This window comes from Nerophis lumbriciformis, linkage group LG10, assembly GCF_033978685.3.
Source record: "Nerophis lumbriciformis linkage group LG10, RoL_Nlum_v2.1, whole genome shotgun sequence".
Taxonomy (NCBI): Eukaryota; Metazoa; Chordata; class Actinopteri; order Syngnathiformes; family Syngnathidae; genus Nerophis; species Nerophis lumbriciformis.
Window position 1 is genome coordinate 18,948,175 of NC_084557.2, and position 24,901 is coordinate 18,973,075.

Consider the following 24,901-nt stretch of genomic DNA (forward strand, 5'->3'; position numbering starts at 1 on the left):
CAGAAGAAGAAGTAGTCTTTACATGACACACTGTCTCTTCCAGTTTGCTACTTAAAAGCGTCATAGCGTAAAAGTCAAACACTGAGCCCTGTGTTCTGTATTGTTGCTGGGTTTGCTGCAATCCATCCATTTTCGATACCGCTTATTCCTTATCTTCAGTTCATCTGTGCATGTTCATTTCAGTTATTTGCTTCAAAATTATGCAAATAAAGACAAACTGTGTTGAGTGTGGAATAATTGTGCGTTAATGAAAATTAAGGTAAAAGGTTCAATCAATTGTGATTTTGATTTTTGTCACAATCGTGCAGCCCCAGAACCAATCTTTCATTCTACTTTACAACACAGAAATCCATGTCTCAATCAAGTCTTTGGTCAGGAGTCTATTATATTGTATCTACCTATCTATATTGACAATGATCTTTTATTCACAGAACTATACGTCGTAATTCCATTCAAAATTAATCAGTTTCAATTATGTCCCGGTATTAATACATAACGTCAACATCCACACGGTCCAATTTAAAATGTTAACTAGAAAAGCATGAACATACTGTAGACTTAAAAGGACCTATGATGAGCTTTCTCTTTTCTGACTTTTAAATACATGTTGTAATGTTGGATAGCCGTGTTAAACAATGCCAAAGCATCAAATCATTAGCTTCATGCTTTTGGACGTGAGCCTGTAAGCAGTTTTGGAAACCTCTAAATATTGTTTTTTGCCGTCTTTTTTTTTTAACAGTGGACAATTTGTGACGTCAGTTTGACGGATGTACCAAAGTGGGGTTTCTAGTACATGCTTTCTGCCAGGCCCCTCCTTTCTGCTCTACTCTCTTGTGCCAAGACTGTTGGCTGCAGCCTTGCGTGTCTGCTCTGCTGTCTAAAAATATATACTTCTGTGTGTATTTGTCCACAACATTTTACCTGGGACTGTTTTTGACATCATGGGCCAGTACAAAATTGGATTATCTGCTAAACTGCTGCTGAATAATTGCACAGTTCTAACATTACTATTTGGTCATGTTGACCACAATAAAAAGCTGCAATTCAATTTATCAGTGTCCGACGTCCGTTTATCGTACATTCGTATATTATGCTACCCTTTGGTGGCTTAATATACGAATATTAAGCCACCAAGCTTTAAGAGGTAGTCAGTCACCAGAAATGGTTTTCACTTCACAGGTGTGCTTGAAGCTCATCGAGAGAATGCCAATAGTGTGCAAAGCAGTAATCAGAGCAAAGGGTTGCTATTTTGAAGAAACTACAATACAAAAGATGTTTTCAGTTATTTCACCTTTTTTTATTATTAAGTACATAACTCCACATGTGTTCATTCATAGTTGTCATGTCTTCAGTGACGATCTACAATGCAAATAGTCATGAAAATAAAGAAACGCATTGAATGAGGAGAACGTGTGTCCAAACGTTTGGCCTGTACGGTGTGTGTATGTATGTATGTATGTATGTATGTATGTACCGCATTTTTCGGACTATAAGTCGCTCCGGAGTATAAGTCGCACCGGCCGAAAATGCATAATAAAGAAGGAAAAAAACATATATAAGTCGCACTGGAGTATAAGTCGCATTTTTTGGGGGAAATTTATTTGATAAAACCCAACACCAAGACTAGACATTTGAAAGGCAATTTAAAATAAATAAAGAATAGTGAACAACAGGCTGAATAAGTAAACGTTATATGACGCATAAATAACCAACTGAGAACGTGCCTGGTATGTTAACGTAACATATTATGGTAAGAGTCATTCAAATAACTATAACATATAGAACATGCTATACGTTTACCAAACAATCTGTCACTCCTAATCGCTAAATCCCATGAAATCTTATACGTCTAGTCTCTTACGTGAATGAGCTAAATAATATTATTTGATATTTTACGGTAATGCGTTACTAATTTCACACATAAGTCGCTCCCGAGTATAAGTCGCACCCCCGGCCATACTATGAAAAAAACTGCGACTTATAGTCCGAAAAATACGGTATATATTTGTTTGTATCTGTTTTGTCATATTATTGATGTAGCTGCCCATATTTGCTGTACAGATTTACTTTAGAAAAGAGAAATGTTGGATACTTCACTTGTTGTCTTATTTGTATTAGACTTTATTAAATGTTTGGGTAGAATTCTATTAAACAAAACCAGTTTTCTTTAAAGTGATACAAACATTTGTCAGACCTCCTTATGGAGGAAGGTAGTTAATCATGAAACTGGCACCCAATCTTTAAAAAAAAAAGTCTAGATTTTGAATCAGGAATTGTTTTGAATCGAGATTCGATTATGAATGAAATCGTTACCCCCAAGAATCAAATCGAATCGTGTGGTCCATAAAGGTTCAGAGCCCAACAAAATATATGCAAATCTAAAAAGCAAGGAACTGTCAGATGCTCTGGACATTGTGTATTTAGTGAGTTAATGTTAAGTTTTCAATCAAACTGTGTTTGGCTTACCACATAAATAGACGTGGATAAAGTATTTTTGTCATCTAGTCGTAGCATACACACAATAACAACAATGTTCAACATGCAGTGAGATATGCTGACGTTTTTTCAATTGTGTGTGAAAAAAAAAGATAGCGTTGATGTTCGTCTTACAAATATATAATTAACCAGAATAAACAGCGAGGCATGGTGGGGTTCATTTGCATCAAAAAGGACAGCCTCTCCAAATTAACCATTGGATCAATCAACCATCTCGTAATCTAAACATTTTTCTCCCAGGTTATTTCTGCACGAAGGGAACAGCAGAGCAGACACTTTGTCTTTGGTGTGGTTTGGCCCAACTCAAACTAATTTAGAGATGGTTAACTGACCTTGGGCCATGTACTCCTCATTTAGAGGTCTGGAATCTGGCACGGTCGTGTTTACTCTGCTTCTTCTTTTAGATGGACATATTTAGAGACAGACCAGACCTGTTATTTTACTGGTGGTGGCAGACTTTGGGACTCTGGATGTCTGATGCAATAGCTTACCAGGGTGTGCATGGAGTCAAAGTTTGTGTGCTTCTGTCTATCCAAAGGGGTGAAACCAGGTCAAATCTAGGAGAGTCCTGAGAGTGACAATAGTCACTACATTTCCATTCACTAAATTAGTCTGATTTCTTAGACAGTTTGGTTTTCTGTATTTTCACACCTACATGTGAAGTTCCAGTGTACATGCACTCTCTCTAATACAACTATTAGTCATATGCCGTGTGCCTCCCCTACACTGGGGGGCGCTTATTTCCTTTTAGCGCAGATAAATGTATTGTTTTCACGGTTGACCTATGACGTCACACCAAAACAAGGCATCTTCACCGCTAAAGCCCGGTTCTTGTTGTGCTTGATGTCTGCTGTAATATTGGCAGAGATGACAAATAATACGACGTGGCGCGGTTGGGAGAGTGGCCGTGCCAAAAACCTGAGGGTTCCTGGTTCGATCCCCACCTGCTACCAACCTAGTCACGTCCGTTGTGTCCTTGAGCAAGACACTTCACCCTTGCTCCTGATGGGTCTGGGTTAGGACCTTGCATGGCAGCTCCCGCCATCAGTGTGTGAATGTGTGTGTGAATGGGTGAATGTGGAAATAGTGTCAAAGCGCTTTGAGTACCTTGAAGGTAGAAAAACGCTATATAAGTATAACCCATTTACCATTTAAATAGGAGACCGCATCAATAACTTATATTGTGCTACAAACATGACACTACTACCAAGAAAGTCTTGGAGTTGCTCTATTGGAGGACGTAAGTTCAAAGCAAACACTGGTGGGAGACACTCAGAAATTTGTTTTGAAGGAATTTTAGGACAGAGAATGGAAATAAAACTTTGGAATGTCTCGAAGTTTATTCAATAAGCTCTGCGGATTGATGGAAGGAGTTTTAAGTTTGAAGGTAAACACTGTTCGTGCCCACTTCAGATGGATGCTGCTAAAAAAAATTAAAAACATTTTTAAAGTCTGGGATCATTTTGATCTTATAGCGCTAAATACGGGAAATGTTCATTGTTTCCTCATTATATTTGGCTCATTGACCAGTTACGCTTTTTTGTGCAGCTATTTGTTTAAAATAAAAACGAAAACAATTACATTTGCCAACTATTCATTTTATTTGCAAGATAAATGTAATTAATTTTTAAATTCAGTGGATGTCAGATGACCATTATGGAACAGCAATACAGTATCAGTGACGTGTCAATACAGCTAGCGAGTGTGTCATTGGCTCACTGAGGCGCTAGTTACCCATCACTAATGTCCTGTATACCGTAAATCATATTTTTATTTTGTAGATTTTGGTGTGTGTCACCTTCAAAATTAAACATGATTAATGATCCCAATAATGCAACTCTAAGTGTACACAAAAGGATACTGTCAGTCGTTCTGAGAAAGCCAGGGTGCAATGCCATCAAAACACATTAGCTTGAAAAGGGAAAATCATTATTACTTACTGTGTACAGCTCATTAAGGACCTTCATTAAGTCTTCCTGGAGCTGGAATGCGATTTCCTTGCTCTGAGAAAAAAAAGAGATAAAGAAACCAATGAGAAAGAGACAGCAAATTACTTAAAACAGTTTCACTTGATGAAATAATGGATTTACACATGGGAAATCAAAGCATAAGCGAGGTGTGCCAGATAAAGTTCCAGGAATGGTATTACAAAATATATACAAACCCAAACGGCCAGGAACGGTCATATGCTCAGGACGTTGTGAGCAGCCACGTTGTCATATTAAAACAACCACGAGTTGTCCTGCCAAAACGCTTGCATTTTCTCGCACCCTGACCGAAGCAAATATCGCAGGATCTGTTTGTAGACGTGCTGTTTGATTGTGTGGCCCTGTGACAAAACCTCTTAGCACCCCTCACATGAAAGAATGCAATTGGACATGGCAAAGAGCTCCATTTTTGTTTCATCTGACAACAGAACTTTCCTCCAGAAGGTCTTATATTTGTCCATGTGATGTCAGATGAAACAACAATTGAGCTGTTTGGCCACAATACCCAGCAATATGTTTGGAGGAGAAAAGGCGAGGCCTTTAATCTCAGGAACACCATGCCCACCGTCAAGCATGGTGGTGGTAGTATTATGCTCTGGGCCTGTTTTGCTGCCAATGGAACTGGTGCTTTAAATGGGACAATGAAAAAGGTGGATTACCTCCAAATTCTTCAGGACAACCTAAAATCATCAGCCCGGAGGTTGGGTCTTGGGCGCAGTTGGGTGTTCCAACAGAACAATGACCTCAAACACACGTCAAAAGTGGTAAAGGAATGGCTAAATCAGGCTAGAATTAAGGTTTTACAATGGCCTTCCCAAAGTCCTGACTTTAACGTGTGGGCAATGCTGATGAAACAAGTCCATGTCAGAAAACCAACAAATTTAGCTGAACTGCACCAATTTTGTCAAGAGGAGTGGTCAAAAATTCAACCAGAAGCTTGTGGATGGCTACCAAAAGCGCCTTATTGCAGTGAAACTTGCCAAGGGACATGTAACCAAATATTAACATTGCTGTATGTATACTTTTGACCCAGCAGATTTGGTCACATTTATAGTTGACCCATAATAAATTCATAAAGGAACCAAACTTCATGAATGTTTTTTGTGATCCAATCACTCTATCACAAAAAAATAAGAGTTGTAGAAATTATTGGTAACTCAAGACAGCCATGACATTATGTTCTTTACAAGTGTATGTAAACTTTTGATCGCGACTGTAATAAATTATATAATATATATATATATATATATATATATATATATATATATATATATATATATATATATACACACACACATACACACACACACACACACACATTCATACAATACATACATACATATTCATACATACATAGATACATATGCAGCTGAGATAGGCTCCAGCACCCCCCGCGACCCCGAAAGGGACAAGCGGTAGAAAATGGATGGATGGATATACATACATACAAGTGCAATAAACAGTATCATAACCACACAACCAAGCCTTCAAAACAAAATGGGTAGTTGGTAGATCCAAAGCTGATGGAAAACCCTCTTGGAATATTTTCACAACTGTTTGGGGGGGGGGAAAGTGGATGTAGCACACTCTGGCCCTACTCCAAAAGAGCGACATCTGAGCATGGTTTGGTGTGTAACAGTACTTTTAAGACAATTAAAATCTAACACGATTGACCTCAGCTTTCCAGAACAGAAAAAGCCTACAAGATGCACAAGCTCGACACTCTTCCAATTCACACGTTCTAAAGCTGCATTGTAGACGATCTGATTCAGTACATAGTAAAGTGGATTACATTCTTAATAAAGGCTGCCAGGCTGGTGTCTAGAATTAGAGAACCTTGCTGGTTAACTAGCCTACAATATAATTCTGGACTGTTAATTTCCTAACCTGCACCTCTTATCAAATCTGAGGAGCCTATAAATTTAGAAACCAGCCAATCTTAGAAACAGGCAACCATGCATTTGTTTGGAAATCAATTGTGGATAATGGAACCTCTAATGTTGAAAACCCCTAAGATGGTACAATTCACAAGATTTTTTTTAGAAAAAATACCTCAAATGTGACATCACATGAAAACTCAGCAGGTTTAAAGTACAGCTGCAGTTTGTCTTTGTAGCACCACCGCATCTGAGGAAACCTTTCAAACCACATTCTTGCAAAAGATAAAAAAAGGCTCCTAAACACATGCCTTGTCAAAAGGGAAATCATTTAACAAGCATCAGTTCAGAGGACTAAACATTTGACTATCTGTCAAATCTAACGGTCATTAACTCGTCTGCATTCAGAGAATTTGGAAGTGTTCCAGAGCTTAATGAAAGGTCTTCTCAGCATCAAAAAGGCTGCAAAAGTATGTTGGCATGAGCTGTAAATACAGGGAAGAGGCAAACCATAATGTTCCATATGTTTAGAGGCAGAGACTAATAGTTCAATAACCTTTCAAAATCAAAAATTACCACATGCATTTTGTATATTAAAAATGCAAGTCATGCTGATTTATTCATTCATTACTTAACCATTGTAACGTTGAATTTATATTCAGTAGTTTAATTTTTGGCTGTCTTCAAATAGTCAGAGATGTAAAGAACCGATTCGGAGGAGTCTGATTTGACTATCACCCTTGTAGTCGAATCGTCTGTTATTAATATTCCTTCCCCGTGTACAGCAAGAGTATTTGGAGGATAAATCGATAGGGATCATAATTTCTTCTATAAATATTTGTAAAATATTGTTGTGTGCAGACAAATAGTTTTTCGAGAGTAAAAAATAAATCTAAGTTTTGGCAGTCACTTCAGACCTCCTCACAGGGGTCATTGCTTCATGGTGAGATGTCACGGTCCTAAAATCCTTTACCACATCTGTTATTACATAAAAACTATTGGTTTATAATTTGCCAACAACAATATTTTACTAATATTGTTTGGAGGATGTCAGACAAGGAGCTTGTCGTGCCATCGTGCGCCTCTGGCTGGCAGAATCCCGCGACTGACCTGCTGTAAACTGGACATGGCGGGGACGCACGGCCCTGCCCGAAAATGTAACTCTCCTCTTGAAAAAGGTCTTCCTCTGGTTCTCATTCAGAAACGTTATTACTTTAACTTCCTCTTTTAGTCAAGCTTGATGTCCTCTTGGCCCTGCGTACCAGAGTAGACCTCACAAACTGGTTTAGCCTTTATTTTGAGGTAGAAAAAAAATCGCAATTGGGATCTTTGTTTCGTTCATTTTAATAAGATTGAATTTTGATGTACCTTAAATTACCTGGAATTATTCACATATGTAAGTGCTAGAGCAAATTAATGTCACACTACTGACAATTCAGGACCAGTACCACTACTACATATCATCTGTTTATTTCTCTTAAAGAAAACACCATACATTCAACTGATCGTCGACTTTAGGCAAAATCGAACAAATCAGATTTCACTATGAAAATCCTTATTCGAAGACAGCCGTAGTTTAATTAATTAAAACATCCCTGAAATAGGCCTATCCTTTTAATCTCACAATGTCTGTAGTTTTAACTGAAGTAGTAAATACTTCAAAAAAGGAGACTCTATAGGTCAGGTTCGCACGCCACCTGGTCTGTGGATGTTGAGACAATGAAGTTCAGTTTAATGCGACAAAAAAAAACATTGGCGACACAACCGTTTGAAGATTGAATTTCTAAAAGGAGATAATTTGTGAGCGAACAAGCTCACACAAGTCCTGTCTCTCTTGGAATACCACTTTTGTCAAGAGTCAACCAAGTCATTGTAGTGAAAAGCAGCTGCAGATGTACTAGGCTGCTGCTGCTTCTGTCAAGGAGAGAACACTCTCTCTCTCGTGTGCTTTACTTATTGACAGGAAGAGGACATTCCCAACACACGATCCGTGCAGCAATGCATCATGTTGCAGTGTGACGAAGAGTGCAAGCCACACCACAGAGGAAACTCACTTAGCAGCAATTTTATCATTCATCTGACTACCAGAAACTTATGACCATGGAAAATTGCTGAGATATAAAGTGACTGCTAAATTACAGTATCTCAACTCATTCTAGGGAGGCTGGGAATGAGGGGTAAAAAAAAAAACATATATCTGATAATATACTGCTTCCTGTGAAATATTAAATTTCAGATGATCATACCACACAGCCGCAAATTCACAGCTGTAAAATAGACACTAGTCACATAGATTGCAAATTAAAAATGTCAACAAAAAATATCCTTAAGCCTTTTTTGAAAGGTTGAAAAGCAGGTAGCTGCAGCCACAGAACGTGACTTCTATAAATAAAGGAGGCAAGTGTATAACAAGCGACTAGCGGTATGAATAATGTAAAGTGAATACATGTGATACATTCTGGCTCAGCAGAGGAAAAAGAAGGAGATGAGTGCCTTGACAAAAGTGAAGAATTTATGTAATTTTTTTATGTCCTCCATCCAGAAAGTAAATAGCAACACAGATCAACCGGACCATGTTGATGAAGACATGATGGGCACTATGGGGTACCGGGACTTCTTTTCACTCTCACAACATGAAATCTGAGAGCAACAGGAAACAAAAACACGTATTTTAAGCAAGGATGGCAACAACACAGATGTGTCCTCAAAACTGTGAAGGATCCCAAGTAACTTCTGGAACTATTTTGTTGCTTGTGCCTCATTATTGAAGCTCTGCTGGGATCAAAGGCTTGAAAACTCTTTAATTAGAGAGTGAGCAGTTGTCTCCTATAACCTGGACCTCCCACTAAATTGCCATGTTTCTGCACAATGTCACCTGAATTTATTGTGAAATTAAATACTGAAGTTGTACACAATGCAAATATAGAGCTTAATTAAATCAGAGTTTACTATTAATGTATTTATTAGTGGCAGCTCGCCATAATTAAATTTGGACCACCACAAAGATTAGTCATCCGTTTTTAGTTTTTTTTTAAGATTTGGTTTTATCGTCCCTGCTCTTTGCTCACAACAAATTATAATTGTCTTTTCACTAAAACTTTATTAGTGGCAGCTCGCTACAATTAAATTTGGACCACCACATAGAGATTTGTCATCTGTTTTTAGGTTTTTTTAAGATTTGGTTTTATCGTCCATGCTCTTTGCTCACAACAAATTATAATGATCTTGTCACTAAAACGTATCCTTCTTACTCCGTAGTGGATGATATTTTAACTCTGCTTCTTAACACACCTCATACACACATACTGTACCTGTTCATCAATATAGAGATATGAGACATATGTTGTGTGTATTATTTCTAACAACAGCACACAGTTACTTGAAGCCCAGGAAACATCCTTAATGTTTTCTTTAATCGCTCATGCATGTTCTAAAATGTGCGACAATAGGTTCATGATCTGTTAAATGAGGTTTAAAAATAGGAGATAATGTTGCTCATTTGTTATACAACAAAACAAAAAACTCAGTTTAACCTTTCCACACAGAGTTTTGCATTGGAGCTAAAAATGCAAAGTTGATGACAACTTGATAAAGCACTGACACCCGGCAACCGAATGCCACAAAGACAATCCAGTCCTGTGAAAACACTGTAATACGAAAAAAAAAAAAAGTGGAATGTCATTAAAAAAAATTGGCGTAAACCTGCAAACTCTGTCCTGCTATTCACTGTTTTACTTTGACTGTTGCGATAAAAAGCCATAGTACAACAAAGCTCAAAGGAACTTAGCCTTATATTATAAACATAATTAATTTCATTCATATGAAAAGTTTTGTAGCATTCTATGTGTAAAGATAGGTCAAGGACAGACATATCTGTATAACAGCTTTGTAAAATTTGATATCATTAAAAGATCTGTGACACTTCAAACACCGAAGGATATGGGAGCAGCAGTTTCCTGTTTCTGAGAACATGAATGAAAGGACCTTACCTCAACAGGGGGTTGAAGGTTTATGGCTTATGGTTTGCAGGACTTAACAGCCAGAAAGAAAGACAGACTCATAGACAGACCAGATAGAAATAGTCACTCAAGCTAAACTGACACAACAGAATGCCTCTAAGGCAAAGCCACCTTGTAATTTGGGTCTGTGGTAAATTCATGTGACTCCAAGAGCAAAGGAACTCATAATCCACTAGGGAGTTGTCATCTTTGTGGTGGGGACCGTTTTTTGTCGTGAAGCTTTGGTCTTCAAGCAGTAAAGCCCTAGTTATGTGAAATTATGTTGATCAACACTGCATTTCTGAAATGTAACTCTCAAAAAGAGATACAACCAAATGTAAATATTTATAAATATATTATATTACTAAAATACTTTGTTGATGAATGTGTATGATTATGTTAATTTTCAGTCACTTTAGAAACAAATAAACAATAACCTAAACCACAAAGGTCTTAATCAAAAGCATAAAGGATTCGGTTTGTGCTATAGATTTCGTGCTATACCGTCTCAGTTATCGTACGGCCAAATACCGTGCCTAACAAACAAGTCGGTTTGCCCGCGTATCATTCCATGGACTTAAGTGCCTAAACAAAGAATTCGACAAGTTTGGGACTCAGTCATGTAGTGTTGTTAATACACAGCATGTGTGCAACTGTGTTCCTGACAGGTCTTTCATTCAAAACATGCTTGTGTTAGCCTGCCATCAACTCGCTCAAAACAGTTGCACTACAAGTCAGTGTGCTTATTGAGTACTGAAAAACAACCCACCATGCAGGGCCAAAGAGAGTTGCAAATACTAATGAAAACCAAGGTATTGAACTCTGTGTTAGTGTATACAGTATGTAACTTTAAAACACACGTTGGTTGGGGTTGAAGTGTTTTCAGGCTCCAAAATGCTGCTGTCAAAATAACAATATAACACAATTTCTAATATCAATTTGACCAATGAAATACACGCAAAGCAGGAATGGGATCGGTATCCTTCTTAATGCACGTTTTTGGGGCTGAGGAGGTTAAACCAGTGATGAGCTAATTATTCAACCTAAACCATGTTACAAACAAACACAGATATGCATATCGCCTTAAGAAATGTTTTTGTAAAAAAATGTATTTGCTTAATGGTGTTAGAAATTGGAAGGATCATAATAGACCTCACCTTCTTCAGTAGTCGTGTGGAGTCCTCGCTAACCTGCATGAACCTCATGATGACATTGTTCAGGTAGATGTCGCTCAGAGTGGCATGGTCCTTACTCTCCCTCCTCACCTGGTTCAGCAGCAGGTACCAACAGTTGACAGGTGACAACAGATTCTGGTCTTTTCTAGGGAAGGAGGGAATTTCGATTCAGAACACTGAGATTTTGTCATTTTTCCTAGAAGTCTGTAACAGTCACTCAATGAGTCGGAAAATAACAGAGCCAAAGGAGCAATGCGTCATAGGCCTCCCTTGGTGTTAAATGTCCCAGATACCGCCGGCTCTAAAAGTCCTGCATATATTACAAACAACACTGATAAGTATGACACATTTGTGCCCATGACATTTCTGGGGCAGAGCTCATGCAGCTCTCTGGGCCATGCATGCTTTAAATACTCATAGAATTATCTCTTTGTGTACATGAGTATGGAGAATCTGCAGGAGTATTCTTAAAAGAAAGTTAAGAACTTTGAAGGACTTTTCACAGAAGACATGCATAATGTGTTACAGTGGAATAGAATAGCATTTTACTGTCATTGCACTTAAAAAAATACAATGAGATCAATTCCAGCAGCTTGAGATCACGCAAAAAACCCCAGCATAGTAAGCACATAAGCACATGTCGCGGCACACAAAAAACACTTAAGACTATCAACGGGGACGTCCATTGATGCATGTATTGTCTATAGGCTTGGAGGTCGCTGCGCTCTGCGTCCCCGAACAGAGAAAACATCCCAGAAGTTCTTGTAGGAGGGAGGGTTTCAGCGCATCTTTCACAGCGCTGGTGTCACCAGGATATTTACAGTAAGACCTGGCCAAAACCATTCACAGAAGGAGCCAAATTGTAAATAAGGATTATTAAATTCAGGCGAGCAAACACTTTCCAGTGGATTTGTCTGATTTTATTGACTAATCTGCCTCTCAAATTGATCACAATTTCACGTTAGAGAGTGGAAAGCTTCTCCGATATGTTATCCAATTTGCCATTCAATTCCAAGATCGCCAAAGTTTAAGTGCCCACAGCTCTGCCCAATCCGTCCATCGCGATGAACAGCCTTTGGGCTCCTTGAATGGCTGCTATCGTCTTCCGAATTTGTCGATAGGCTCAATCCAATCAGCAGATGCCCTGTTATTACAGTTAAAGTTAAAGTACCAATGATTGTCACACACACACTAGGTGTGGAGAAATTATTCTCTGCATTTGACCCATCACCCTTAATCACCCCCTGGGAGGTGAGGGGAGCAGTGGGCAACAGCAGTGGGCAACAGCAGTGGCCGCGCCCGGGAATCATTTTTTGATGATTTAACCCCCAATTCCAACTCTTGATGCTGAGTGGGAGGTAATGGGTGCCATTTTTATAGTCTTTTGTATGACTCGGCCGGGGTTTTAACTCACAACCTACCGATCTCAGGGCGGACACTCTAACCACTAGGCCACTGAGTGGTTCCAAAAAAAAATCTTTCACGTCCATGACGGAAAGAACTAAGGTCACAGACCTGGCCACTTCTCCCAAAAGACCCTCATGTATCCGGCAATAAACGTCTCGTCAGGACCGGCAGGTTCCCCAGAATCTGCGCTTCTCTTAGAGAAGATCAATGGATTTGAGAGTCCTGGTTATGCTAGTCACGTCCGTTGTGTCCTTGGGCAAGACACTTCACCCTTGCTCCTGATGGGTGCTGGTTAGCGCCTTGCATGGCAGCTCCCGCCATCAGTGTGTGAATGTGTGTGTGAATGGGTGAATGTGGAAATACTGTCAAAGCGCTTTGAGTACTTTGAAGGTAGAAAAGCACTATACAAGTATAACCCATTTATCATTTATCATATATTTATTACATTTTCAGAGAAAAGTGCAGAAGAAAGGCTCTTGAAAGTTAAGACAAGGTAAGACGAGACAAAGAAGCAAAGCAGGTGAGACAACAGAGAGGGAGGGAATTGCAACCGAGAGCCAGACAGAATTAGGGATGGCCTAAAATCTATGATGTGATGTATGTTGCACCCTCTTACGATAACGATATATATCACTATATATTATTTGGCATATAAATAACAATGTAAACAAAATAATATGTAGTCTACTTGTTAATTTACTGTTAATGTTTTGCTGTAACGCGGTTTTATCGACACTTCTGTTAAAGTGTACCTTAAAACTAGTCACCTGAAATGGTTTTCACTTCACAGGTGTGCTTGAAGCTCATCGAGAGAATACCAAGAGTGTGCAAAGCAGTAATAGAGAAAAGGGTGGCTATTTTGAAGAAACTAGAATGTAAAACATGTTTTCAGTCATTTCACCTTTTTTTGTTAAGTACATAACTCCACATATGTTCATTCATAGTTCTGATGCCTTCAGTGACAATGTACAATGTAAATAGTCATGAAAATAAAGAAAACACATTGAATGGGGAGAAGGTGTGCCCAAACTTTTGGCTTGTACTGCAGATGGAGGTTTTTGGATGTTTTTTTAAGAGAGCTTTATAGGCGGAATAGAACAAATCCCATTACCTTGATTGTTAGCTGACTTTTGCTAGCGTTTATTTACGAGTTAGAATTCTTGAAATATAGAAAAGCATGTGTGCTTGTCTCACATAAGAATTATGAATGATATAAAAACATTTGGAACAAAGTAAATATTTAAGATCATTAAATGATTACATTTTTGATTAAAGTTGTAATCAGACAAAAACACAGGATGGTGGTGTCACAATATAATTTCAATATTTAAATTACTTCCTACTATTGGTTCCGATTTAAATCTTTTGGTTTTTGCCCTTAAAGCCCTCCGGTGTCCAGGGACTTATTTCCTGAGTTTGTGAACAATAACAAAAAGCTGACTAAAAATATCAATCCAACTAAGGTAGTATCAACTTCATAGTGTTAATTTACTTTGAATTGTTACTATCAATATTTTTATAGATTCACCTTCCTTTGTTTACATTCACGAGCTCGAGCTTGCATTTAGCATATGCTCCTCCTACGGTGTATAGTGTAGCATGTTGAGCTATTCATTATCATCTGGCGGTGACACAATGTATTTATTTGCTGCCATGGAGGCGATGATTGCTGTTTTAGAAATGGCTTTGCTGCACTCTGGAGGGACATTAGCCACTAGCGAGGACGCTACATTGCAATGGCATTCATTTGCTTGTCGCTGTCAAATTTGTGGGAAATTGCTACAATTTGCAATAAACATCCATTATCACAATACAACGATTGTATTAAAAGGTTTATCGTTAGCCAAATTTATATAATATGTCGCCTATATCGTGCGACCCTATGTTAGAGCACATTAAAATAATAGGCATCCCACTGACAAGCTGTGCTGCTGTTCTCTAGTAAACTGTCCAGACCAGAGTGAGTTGGAGCACTGCAATCACTCCGCCCTCAAGGCACACATTCTCTGGGTTAATCCATTACAGAAGAACATGAGTGTGAATATCTGTGCGTGCCTTTGGGGGAAGTTCTGAGGCTGAGTGAGGGGTCAAGTCTTACAGGAACCATATGAAGAATGCCCTCTGCTCTTGCCCCACAAGAACAGTTTATACAGACAGGCAGCCCTTGTCAACACAACAGGTGAAAAACACAGAATTTGGCAAATGACCTGGCCTTGAACTGGCCTTTCAGTATTTGTACCCCATCTGCTGCAAGGACAGAAGGTGGGCATTGTTGAATAACTGATAAACATAACAAATGGGCAAAAAGTTCATTGAAAAAAATTGCAAAAACAGGATGTAAATTCCAAAAAGCCCAGGAAAAGTGATGTACTGGAGCTGCGTGATTGAGCTAGCCATGTGCAAAGAGAGTGTAGGATGGGGGGGGAAAAAGCAAAGAAAAAAACAAATAAGTAAAGTGACGCAAAAGATAAATGGTACTGGACAGCATCACAGACACTTCTGTCAAAGGGCAATTACTATATACTCTTCCTGCATTATGTATCAGTTGATCCACTCTGATGGAACGATAGCACGTTTGTGTGTTTATTAATTCATACTTTCTTTTTGCACTTGACTATGTATATATTATGTCCAGGTGTCCACAAGGCACAAACATGACGCTGGACAAAGTATATCTTGAGCTTTTTCAAAAATGGTGACATAATGACAGCAGTTTCCATCTCCCTGGATTGTGTTGTTCCCCAATTTGAAGTCAATACTTAAGTCAATCTAATTAAGGTTATGAGCAAAAAAATAGTAACATATGCTCTATACGAAACAATGACCATACAATTGCGCACGCACACTGGAGTATGTTTGTACTGTATAGTATTTTATATGAAGCGACTTGGCCAGAGGTCTAACATTGGGAGTTGCTCACCCCACATAATACCAGGAAAATCTCCCAATGTCATCACTTCCTCCTTGCCTTGGGCAGGAACTGGGTCAGACAGACAGACAGATAGAGGGGCCATAAGGAGATACTATGCGGTTATTACACAAACAACTGTCCACAAAGGGCGTAAAAGGAGCAAAAATAACCTGTATGTTAAACTTTTGGCTGCGGTTACTGTTTTGAATGTGTGTTCTGGTCTTTCATGTAGTCTAAATCAAGGAGGTCAACATAAAAGAATGCCCAGAGGACAGTGTGGGCTGCTGGTAGTGAAGGATTGCCACGTCCTTTCTGCAGGATATTGAAACATGAGATCTTATCAACAGCAAGGCAAAATGGTAAAGTCTTCCAGTAACTCTCTGATAATGTATTTCATTAAAAAAACAGCAGCAGAAGTTTTTACAGCTGCAGCACAGGAACTGACATTTCACTTACCGAATTTTTCGGACTATAAGTCACAGTTTTTTTTCATAATTTGGCCGGGGGTGCGACTTATACTCAGGAGCAACTTGTGTGTGAAATTGTTAAAACATTACCATAAAATATCAAATAATATTTCGCTCATTCATGTAAGAGACAAGACGTACTGTATAAGATTTAATCGGATTTAGCGATTAGGAGTGACAGATTGTTTGGTAAACGTATAGCATGTTCTATATGTTATAGTTGTTTGAATGACTCTTACCATAATATGTTACGTTAACATACCAGGCACGTTCTCAGTTGGTTATTTATGCGTCATATAACGTACACTTACTTATTCAGCCTATTCACTATTCTTTATTTATTTTAAATTGCCTTTCAAATGTCTATTCTTGGTGTTGGGTTTTATCAAATAAATTTCCCCAAAAAATGCGACTTATACTACAGTGCGACTTATGTGTTTTTTCCCTTCTTTGCTATGTATTTTCGGCCGGTGCGACTTATACTCCGGAGCGACTTATACTCCGAAAAATACAGTATATCCTTTTTACCAAGTAAAAATGTTTTTTTAACACCTGGTGTGTATAAAAAAAAAAGGGCAAAACAGCACAAACTTGATTTCCTTTAACTTTCAACTGTTTTACACATCTTTTAAATCAGAATAGATTTATCATCCAAAAACATCCATTATTGTCTAAATAGTTGGGAAATAGGGTTGTCTGATAAAATTATTTTGGTACCGATACCAAAATGGATTTCGATATTTTTTGATACTTTTCAAAAATAAAAGGGACCACAAAATGTTTTCTTTTATTTTAATAGAAAATCTTCTATTTTAAGTATGAAGAATTTTGACATAAAATAAGATAGTGAACACTCTAGACAACTACTCTTTTAGTAGTAAGTAAGCAGACAAAAGCTCCTAATATGGCTTTTGACATATGTAGTAACATATATGTCTCATTCTATTGATTTGTCAAAATTATGAGGGACAACCGGTAAAAAATGTATTATTAATCTAATTGTCCATTTACTGTTAATATCCGCTTACTTTCTGTTTTAACATGTTCTATCTACACTTCTGTTAAAATGTAATTAGCACTCATTCCTTTGTTGTTTGGATACTTTACATTAGTTACTAATACGGATATTAGTGGGGTTTTTTTGTATTTCATCTTCAATCTATACATATTAGTGAGCAATATGTAGTATTTATTTTTTCATTACGCTTTACTTTTGTAACTATGTAAAAACCTGCACTGCAACAATGTAATTTCCCCATTGTTTGATGAATAAAAGGTCTATCCTATCCTATTACACATTTTGGTATTATCTATATATATATATATCTATATACTGTGTGTATATATACAGTATATATATATATACAGTATATATATATATATATACTAGGGGTGTAACGGTACACAAAAATTTCAGTTCAGTACGTACCTCGGTTTAGAAGTTACGGTTCGGTTCATTTTTGGTACAGTAAAAAAACAACAAAATATACATTTTTTGGTTATTTATTTACCAAAGGAGTAAAGGGTGGTTATTTTGAAGAAACTAGAAAATAAAACATATTTTGAGTAATTTCAACTTTTTTGTTAAGTACATAACTCTACATATGTTCATTCATAGTTTTGATGCCTTCAGTGACAATCTACAATGTGAAAAGTCGTGAAAATAAAGAAAACACATTGAATGAAAAGGTGTGTCCAAACTTTTGGCCTGTAATGTATGTTATTACTAATATAACAATACATTTGTTTTTTTAAGATATGTATAAAATTTTTACCCTTTTAATATATATATATATATATATATATATATATATATATATATATGCGCATCATTGCCTATTATGCAAATTGTAGGATGTTGTCATATTGGTCACGCCCAAGCCCTAGCCAGTAAAAATTAAGGAAAAGTTCAAAGTCCCTATCAGATGGTAAAATATGTAAGTATTCCAGCTAAGCGGAAATATGTAAAACATGAGGTATTGACTTTTTGTGTATTCAAGAGTAGGTTGCACATTAAATCTGTATTCTGTATAATGGGGAACAAGAACAGAATTGTCCCACATTTGAAAAATATGTCACATATTGACTTAAAGTATATTATTTCAACTTGCTGCAGAATTGCTGTTCCTCTAAAAGGCCCAGCAGGGGCTCCCCACAGAATGTTGCTTGTCTAGACTAATTACCCAGAAATTCTAGCTAGTCATTGTGGTGCTATTTTAACATTTTGCTACTCTGCCAAGCTGACCTGCCATATGAACACGGACTTAAGGCTTCAGGCCGAGTGAAAACTCATTTTTTTCACACCACAGACAAATCTGTCCAACAAAAACAGGCCAGAGATCGTGATCACAAAGGCTTCACTGTGCGTGTGCCGTTTATGTGAGCACGGAAATACAGACCTCATGGTTTAAAACACACAGGAGAATTTTTTATGCTGTTTAAATGTCTTGTGTTTGTTTAAGAAATATGCTCTTGTGACCATACACCATTCAATGAAAACCCCAGAGCCAATCCGCTCACACTTACAGCTGCTAGAGCTATTGGAGCTTCATACAGCAAGCAAAATCTATTTACAGGCGGTAAGAAAAGTATAAGTTGTATTTTTATTCTCACCACTAGCTGATACCATATGCTAATGTCTGCATTTTTAACAAGTACACTTCATCGGTGCAAAGTGGGTCAAGGGAGTAAAGAGAAGAAATAGGCAGTACAAAAATAAAAGTAGACCAATTTCAGCAGTTAGTACCTTCATGCATTTTCTTAATGTCCTGCCTTAACTTTCTGTATAAAAGATGACACTATAACCATATCAGAACCGTGTCCGCTCATCAATTTTACACAGACAACAACACTCAGCAGATGTATTACAACATATAAATGGGAACATTGCTATTGACTTACAAAGGCTGCATTTTTAACACAGCTCTTGTACAGGATCCAATGAGATCAATTTTGTGACAGACCATCAAATATATTTAAGTGATGTCTTGCTCTTTTGTATAAACAGTGTCTCACACACATGCACACACACACCTAAAAGTGTCCCCACAATATGTGACAACATTAAGTAAACACATAAAAACCATAAGGATCAGTCAACTCACTTATACTGCTGGTGGTCCTTAGTGCTGCGAGTCTTGGCCATGAAGCGTTCAGCCAGTTTCTCCAGGTTTCTGGAGTATTCCATCTCAATCTCCGCCTTCTTCCTGAAGAAATCCTGAAGGTCCTGCAATAGCTGGACCCTCATCTCTGTCTGCTGGTCCATGCATTTCTGCTGTTCCACTAACTGGGCCCGGATTTCTGATAAAGAACAAACACAAAATGCATCAGAATAAAGCCGCAACGTGGCACTTTGTCTTTGTCCAGTTTTAACATTGCATGCGGGGTATGTCACATTGGTCCATCTTACTCAGGTGAAATTTTTATCCACATATGTTTGAGGCCTGGTTTATATAGTCAAAGGATGTACAATTTGTTTTCAAACTGGACACATGGAGAGAAGAATAGAAACAGAAATCGGGTCACTTCAACTACGTATTGTCAATGTATCCGAGAATTAAACACTCATCCATCCATCCATCCATTTTCTACCGCTTATTCCCTTCGGGGTTGCGGGGGGCGCTGGAGCCTATCTCAGCTACAATCGGGCGGAAGGCGGGCTACACCCTGGACAAGTCGCCACCTCATCACAGGGCCAACACAGATAGATCCTGTGTTAATAAATACTGGAGAAAGCACACAAGTTAAGTGTAAAGGAATTGTATTATATTTGCATAATAAACAAACACAATTATTTATTAAGGAGAAATTTAGTATCACTAATTTGCAGGTAAGACAAAATTCAGGTGTGATAAGTTGCGGCTGTTTGTTTTGATAGCTTAGCATATGCTGACCTACATTGGATTGTTTTTTGTGTCTCTATTGCACAAAATGAATCAGAGTGGCCTGCAGCATCTCTCAATGTTGTAGTTTTGTTCATCTGTACCCTAGGTGGATTAAAAAGTATGGACACCCCTGTTAACTATTTCACAGTGTATAGACTGCATATATATTTTTTCATATTTATTTGTTTTAGAGAATTGTATTAGAGCATTACCTCCAAGCATTTGATAGTTTCATTTATTAAATTCTAAAACTTTTTAAAGCCGTTTACACAAAAAGCTCAAACATTTTAGGATTTGTATTTTGTTCCCTTACTTTGCCAAAAAATAACTAAACCTTGACCTTTAAACGAACCGTGATTGCACCGTACCATTACATCTACTAGGGGTAGAAGGTTCACTGAACCCATGTACACATGTACCGTATTTTTCGGACTATAAGTCGCAGTTTTTTTCATAGTTATACTCAGGAGCGACTTATGTGTGAAATTATTAACACATTACCGTAAAAAAATCTAATAATATTAATTAGCTCATTCATGTAAGAGACTAGACGTATAAGATTTCCTGGGATTTAGCAATTAGGAGTGACAGATTGTTTGGTAAACATATAGCATGTTCGATATGTTATAGTTATTTGAATGACTCTTACCATAATATGTTACGTTAACATACCAGGCACGTTCTCAGTTGGTTATTTATGCGTCATATAACGTACACTTATTCAGCCTGTTGTTCACTATTCTTTATTTATTTTAAATTGCCTTTCAAATGTCTATTCTTGGTGTTGGGTTTTATCAAATAAATTTCCCCCAAAAATGCGACTTATATATGTTTTTTTCCTTCTTTATTATGCATTTTCGGCCGGTGCGACTTATACTGCGGAGATATTTATACTCCGAAAAATACGGTATATCAATAATCCACAATTATCAGTATATTATTAGTTTTCTTTATTTAAATCAAAACAAAAATACCTGTTAATTAAATGCAAAACTCTTTACATTTACTGGTGCAATACCTCATTGAACAAATTTTATCAGTATTTTTAGTCAAAGCATAATCATTTTGTAACAGAAATGTACCAATGAGTGCTTTAAACTTTTTTGAGCATTTTTGCCTATAATTCACAATCCTTATGAGAGACAAGAACACGCGTTTTTTAATGCATTCTTACTCGTAAATAAGCATAAATAAAAGTATGCTTACAATTGAGCCAATAGAAGCTATGACGTCATTGGTTTTATTCCTACCGTAAAACCCAATAAATAACCATCCAAAAAGCGCCAACAATACCCATTTACATTTCATAACCTGAATATCAACCAATTATTAGGGATATTGTTGTTATAAGTGCTAACGTTAAATAACTATTTTTAGCGGTGCATTGTCACAGAGGGGTAACTTCCTTATGCTGGCTGTATTGACATTATCAGCTGGTGAGCTGCTTTCTCGCCTCGGCACTGGTGAAAGTTTATTCTAGATCATAAATAATGTCTCATCTTGATAGTAAAATGGTGTGGACACAAACTGAGAAGTTGGTACACTTTGACAGCCAACTTTGACCCGGACATGGCGAAAAAGACATGAAAAGACGCTTTGTTCCACACCCCTTTTTTATTCGCGAGAATTATGAGTCATTTTTCATCTAAATGGGAATATATCAACATCCCAACAGTCGGCATCCCTGCAGTGAAAGCAGGGATTGTTAAGTAAGTGATGTTTTATTAGGTTTGTTGGCTCTCGTGATGACTGCAGTGAGTAGCAATCAGTGATGTTAAAGGAAAAAAGCATTTGTGGAATTAATGCGCCGCCATGTGCTTAAAATGACCAAAATATGTCATTATTACATGATATTATGAATGTGCCTGTTACTACATTACACATACTTACAGTGAATATATACAACCTTAATGGAGGTTTTTTGATGTTTTTGAAGCGCTTTATAGGCAAAATAGCTCCATTGTAAGCAGAATTTTGCTCGCAATTATTTATTTGTTAGAATGCCTAAAAAAAGAAAAACATATGTGTGCTTGTCTTACATAAGGATTCTATCAATATACTATTGGCGGCGGGGATATGGCTAGGGGTGTGGTGGGGGATGGTCAATACAACACAATTTTATCATTTGCCTATATTTTATTAAAAATAATATACACAGACTTAAAAAACAAATCTGTGTCGAAAAAGTAACGAGGAAAAACCGCAAACACATAGCATCAGCTCAAAGTTAGTAGTAGTGATGGCGCTCTATAGTCATGTGAGTGCCTTTTGACCAATCTTTGAGATCGCCTGAAACCAAGTTGGCCATACTCTCTTTATACACGACTCCAGGGGAAACCCTGCTGTTTTTCTGAAGACAACTAATCCTCTTGGCAAAACACTTCAAGTTAGTTGAAAATTCTGAGGAAAAAAATTATGCATTTTCAAAAAGACCATGAAGAACACAACAAACTTAGACTTTGTCTCAGTATATTTACAAAGCCATTAAACTTTAAGCACTTCCCGTTTAGCATTCTCATGTTGGCAGTTCATTAAAGACGTGTTTGGAAAAACATCTGAGTGTTTTCTCAAGCCGCCACATTGGTAACATCCACAACTCCCACAACGCATTCATTTGTCATCATTCAAATATTATAAATATAATACAATCTAAACAATTGTCAAGCTGACACCATAATAGCCGAATTAAAGGTAACATAACTACAAATGTAACCAATGTGAACATGGTAGATTTAAGCATAAAATAAAATAGAACAAACAACTAATTCAGAAACACACATTTTTACAATGGAGTTCAGAGTGCACATCGTGCCATCAACAAATTGCGAGTGCTGCACAGAATTCTAACTACAAATATGCTGGTCATATTAAACTTAAGTCTTGCATCTTACCGTTTCCTTATTTTATCTATTGAGTGGATAATTTGCAATAAAAAAAGGATTGTGCATCACTGCAGCCTTAGTCTGCCCCCAGCCACAAAACTGCAGCTGATTGCTTGCACCTGCGCTGATTCCCCTAGCTCAGCCAATCCAGAGGGCACTTAAAGTCAGCTGACGCGTCATCTTTAAACAGCGTGATGTGGGTTACACTGAAATTGCTATTGCGTCATCCAGTGGACACATTTATAACAGCAGTTTTTTTCATGAAAAAATTGCAGCCCATTTTTATACTTTACAAACTCATTTTGCTGGCCGCGGGCCGGATTAAACATGTTGGTGGACCTTACACAGCCCGTGGGCCGTACGTTTGACACTCCAGCTCAAGAATCATGATTAATCACAGGTTATTATTTGCTTGCATAAATACAATTTGCTTAAGAAAATATATATATGGATAACAATTTAATTTTGGAGTCAAAATGTCATACAGTAAAATGTTTTAAATGTTTTATTGAACTGCAAGCCATTGATTTGCTTAGAACTTGGTGACAGTAAATATAGTAAGAATTAAGTGCATATTTTTGTTTTTCTTGTCTTAAATATTCCATGCTTAACTTAACAGAACACAAATAAACATATTTGTTTAAGAAGAGTATGCCCTGCTTAACTTAAAACAGAATACATTCAGTGTGCAGCTTTATGATAGGGCAGGTCTCTAACTTTCACCACCAAAAAAAATACTTTGCCAAAACGAGGGGTGAGATATTTGTTGTTCATAAATGTGACTGATAACATTTCAATTGTGCTTTATTTATGAAGGAGATCTCCTCTCAGTGAGGTTATTGTCTCTATGCTATATTGTGTAATTTGTTATTAAATAAAAGCATCACACTATTTGATAGCTCATTATTGAGGAATAAATGGCACGGCACTTACTGTATAGTTTAAGCCACATACCTGTCGCCTACATAGGGGGGAAAACCATAGGTGTAATACTTTAAGTGAATATGACGTGTGCTCGACCTTGGACCAACTGCACTCAGTGACGAAACAAACACGCTCACATAAATATTGCGCTTATTGCAACCATAGACTGCTGTCGTAATCAGGGATCCACTAGCATCCATAATTACAGTAGTTTTAAATAGCTTTGGACAAATCCAACATGACTGAGTTCAAAAGTAATCCTTGTTATTGTAATACTTGTCTACTAATACAATATGCATGTTTGCGATCCTGAGGTCACAAATTCATCAATTATTTGATATTCTATGCAATATATTCTCTGTATGTTTCAAGTCTGGAGGCTTCTGTGATGAGGGATTTTTGTAAAATACAAAGCCTCCTGTGATCTTTGCAGACAAAAAGATTGAGAGAAGACAAGAACAGCTACTTTACATGTAAAATCTGTTGACAAAAGCCTATATTGTACATGATACCGATAAACATCAATGCAGTCAAAAGGCAACTGATTTTTCTAAAGTTATCTATCACAATACAATCCACACACACTTGGTGTTCTTTGATAATATAACATTTTTGTCATGGTGACAGAATCAGCTTTAGAAAGGGCCATAAAGCTGTCAGCAACAAATCTAGCTGACTGATAGTTTCAGTCAATGTGCCCCAAAGAGCACACGCTGTTGATACGGACAATGAAATAGCACTGTATGGTCTCTGCTGTGATCAGGTTGGACTATAGTCCCTTTGTTTCTAAACTGGATGATACCCAAATGTTTCTGTGCAGGCCACATCACATTATTCCCAATGCCACTTTCATAATGACAAATATGTTCAAAATAGCAGCTCTGACAATTCT

General features: G+C 37.4%; 1 protein-coding gene across 4 annotated transcripts in view; it reads right to left on the reverse strand.

The window, feature by feature from the left end:
- The window catches only part of srgap1a (SLIT-ROBO Rho GTPase activating protein 1a), a 122,266-nt gene that overhangs the window by 54,170 nt on the left and 43,195 nt on the right, over positions 1-24,901 (reverse strand). For all 4 annotated transcript variants that reach the window (XM_061970118.2, XM_061970119.2, XM_061970116.2 and 1 more), the window contains exons 2-4: positions 19,424-19,619; positions 11,517-11,679; positions 4,437-4,499 (exon numbers count right to left, since the gene is read on the reverse strand). In XM_061970118.2, the coding sequence (XP_061826102.1) occupies positions 4,437-4,499; positions 11,517-11,679; positions 19,424-19,619 (422 nt within the window). The remainder of the gene's footprint in view (positions 1-4,436; positions 4,500-11,516; positions 11,680-19,423; positions 19,620-24,901) is intronic.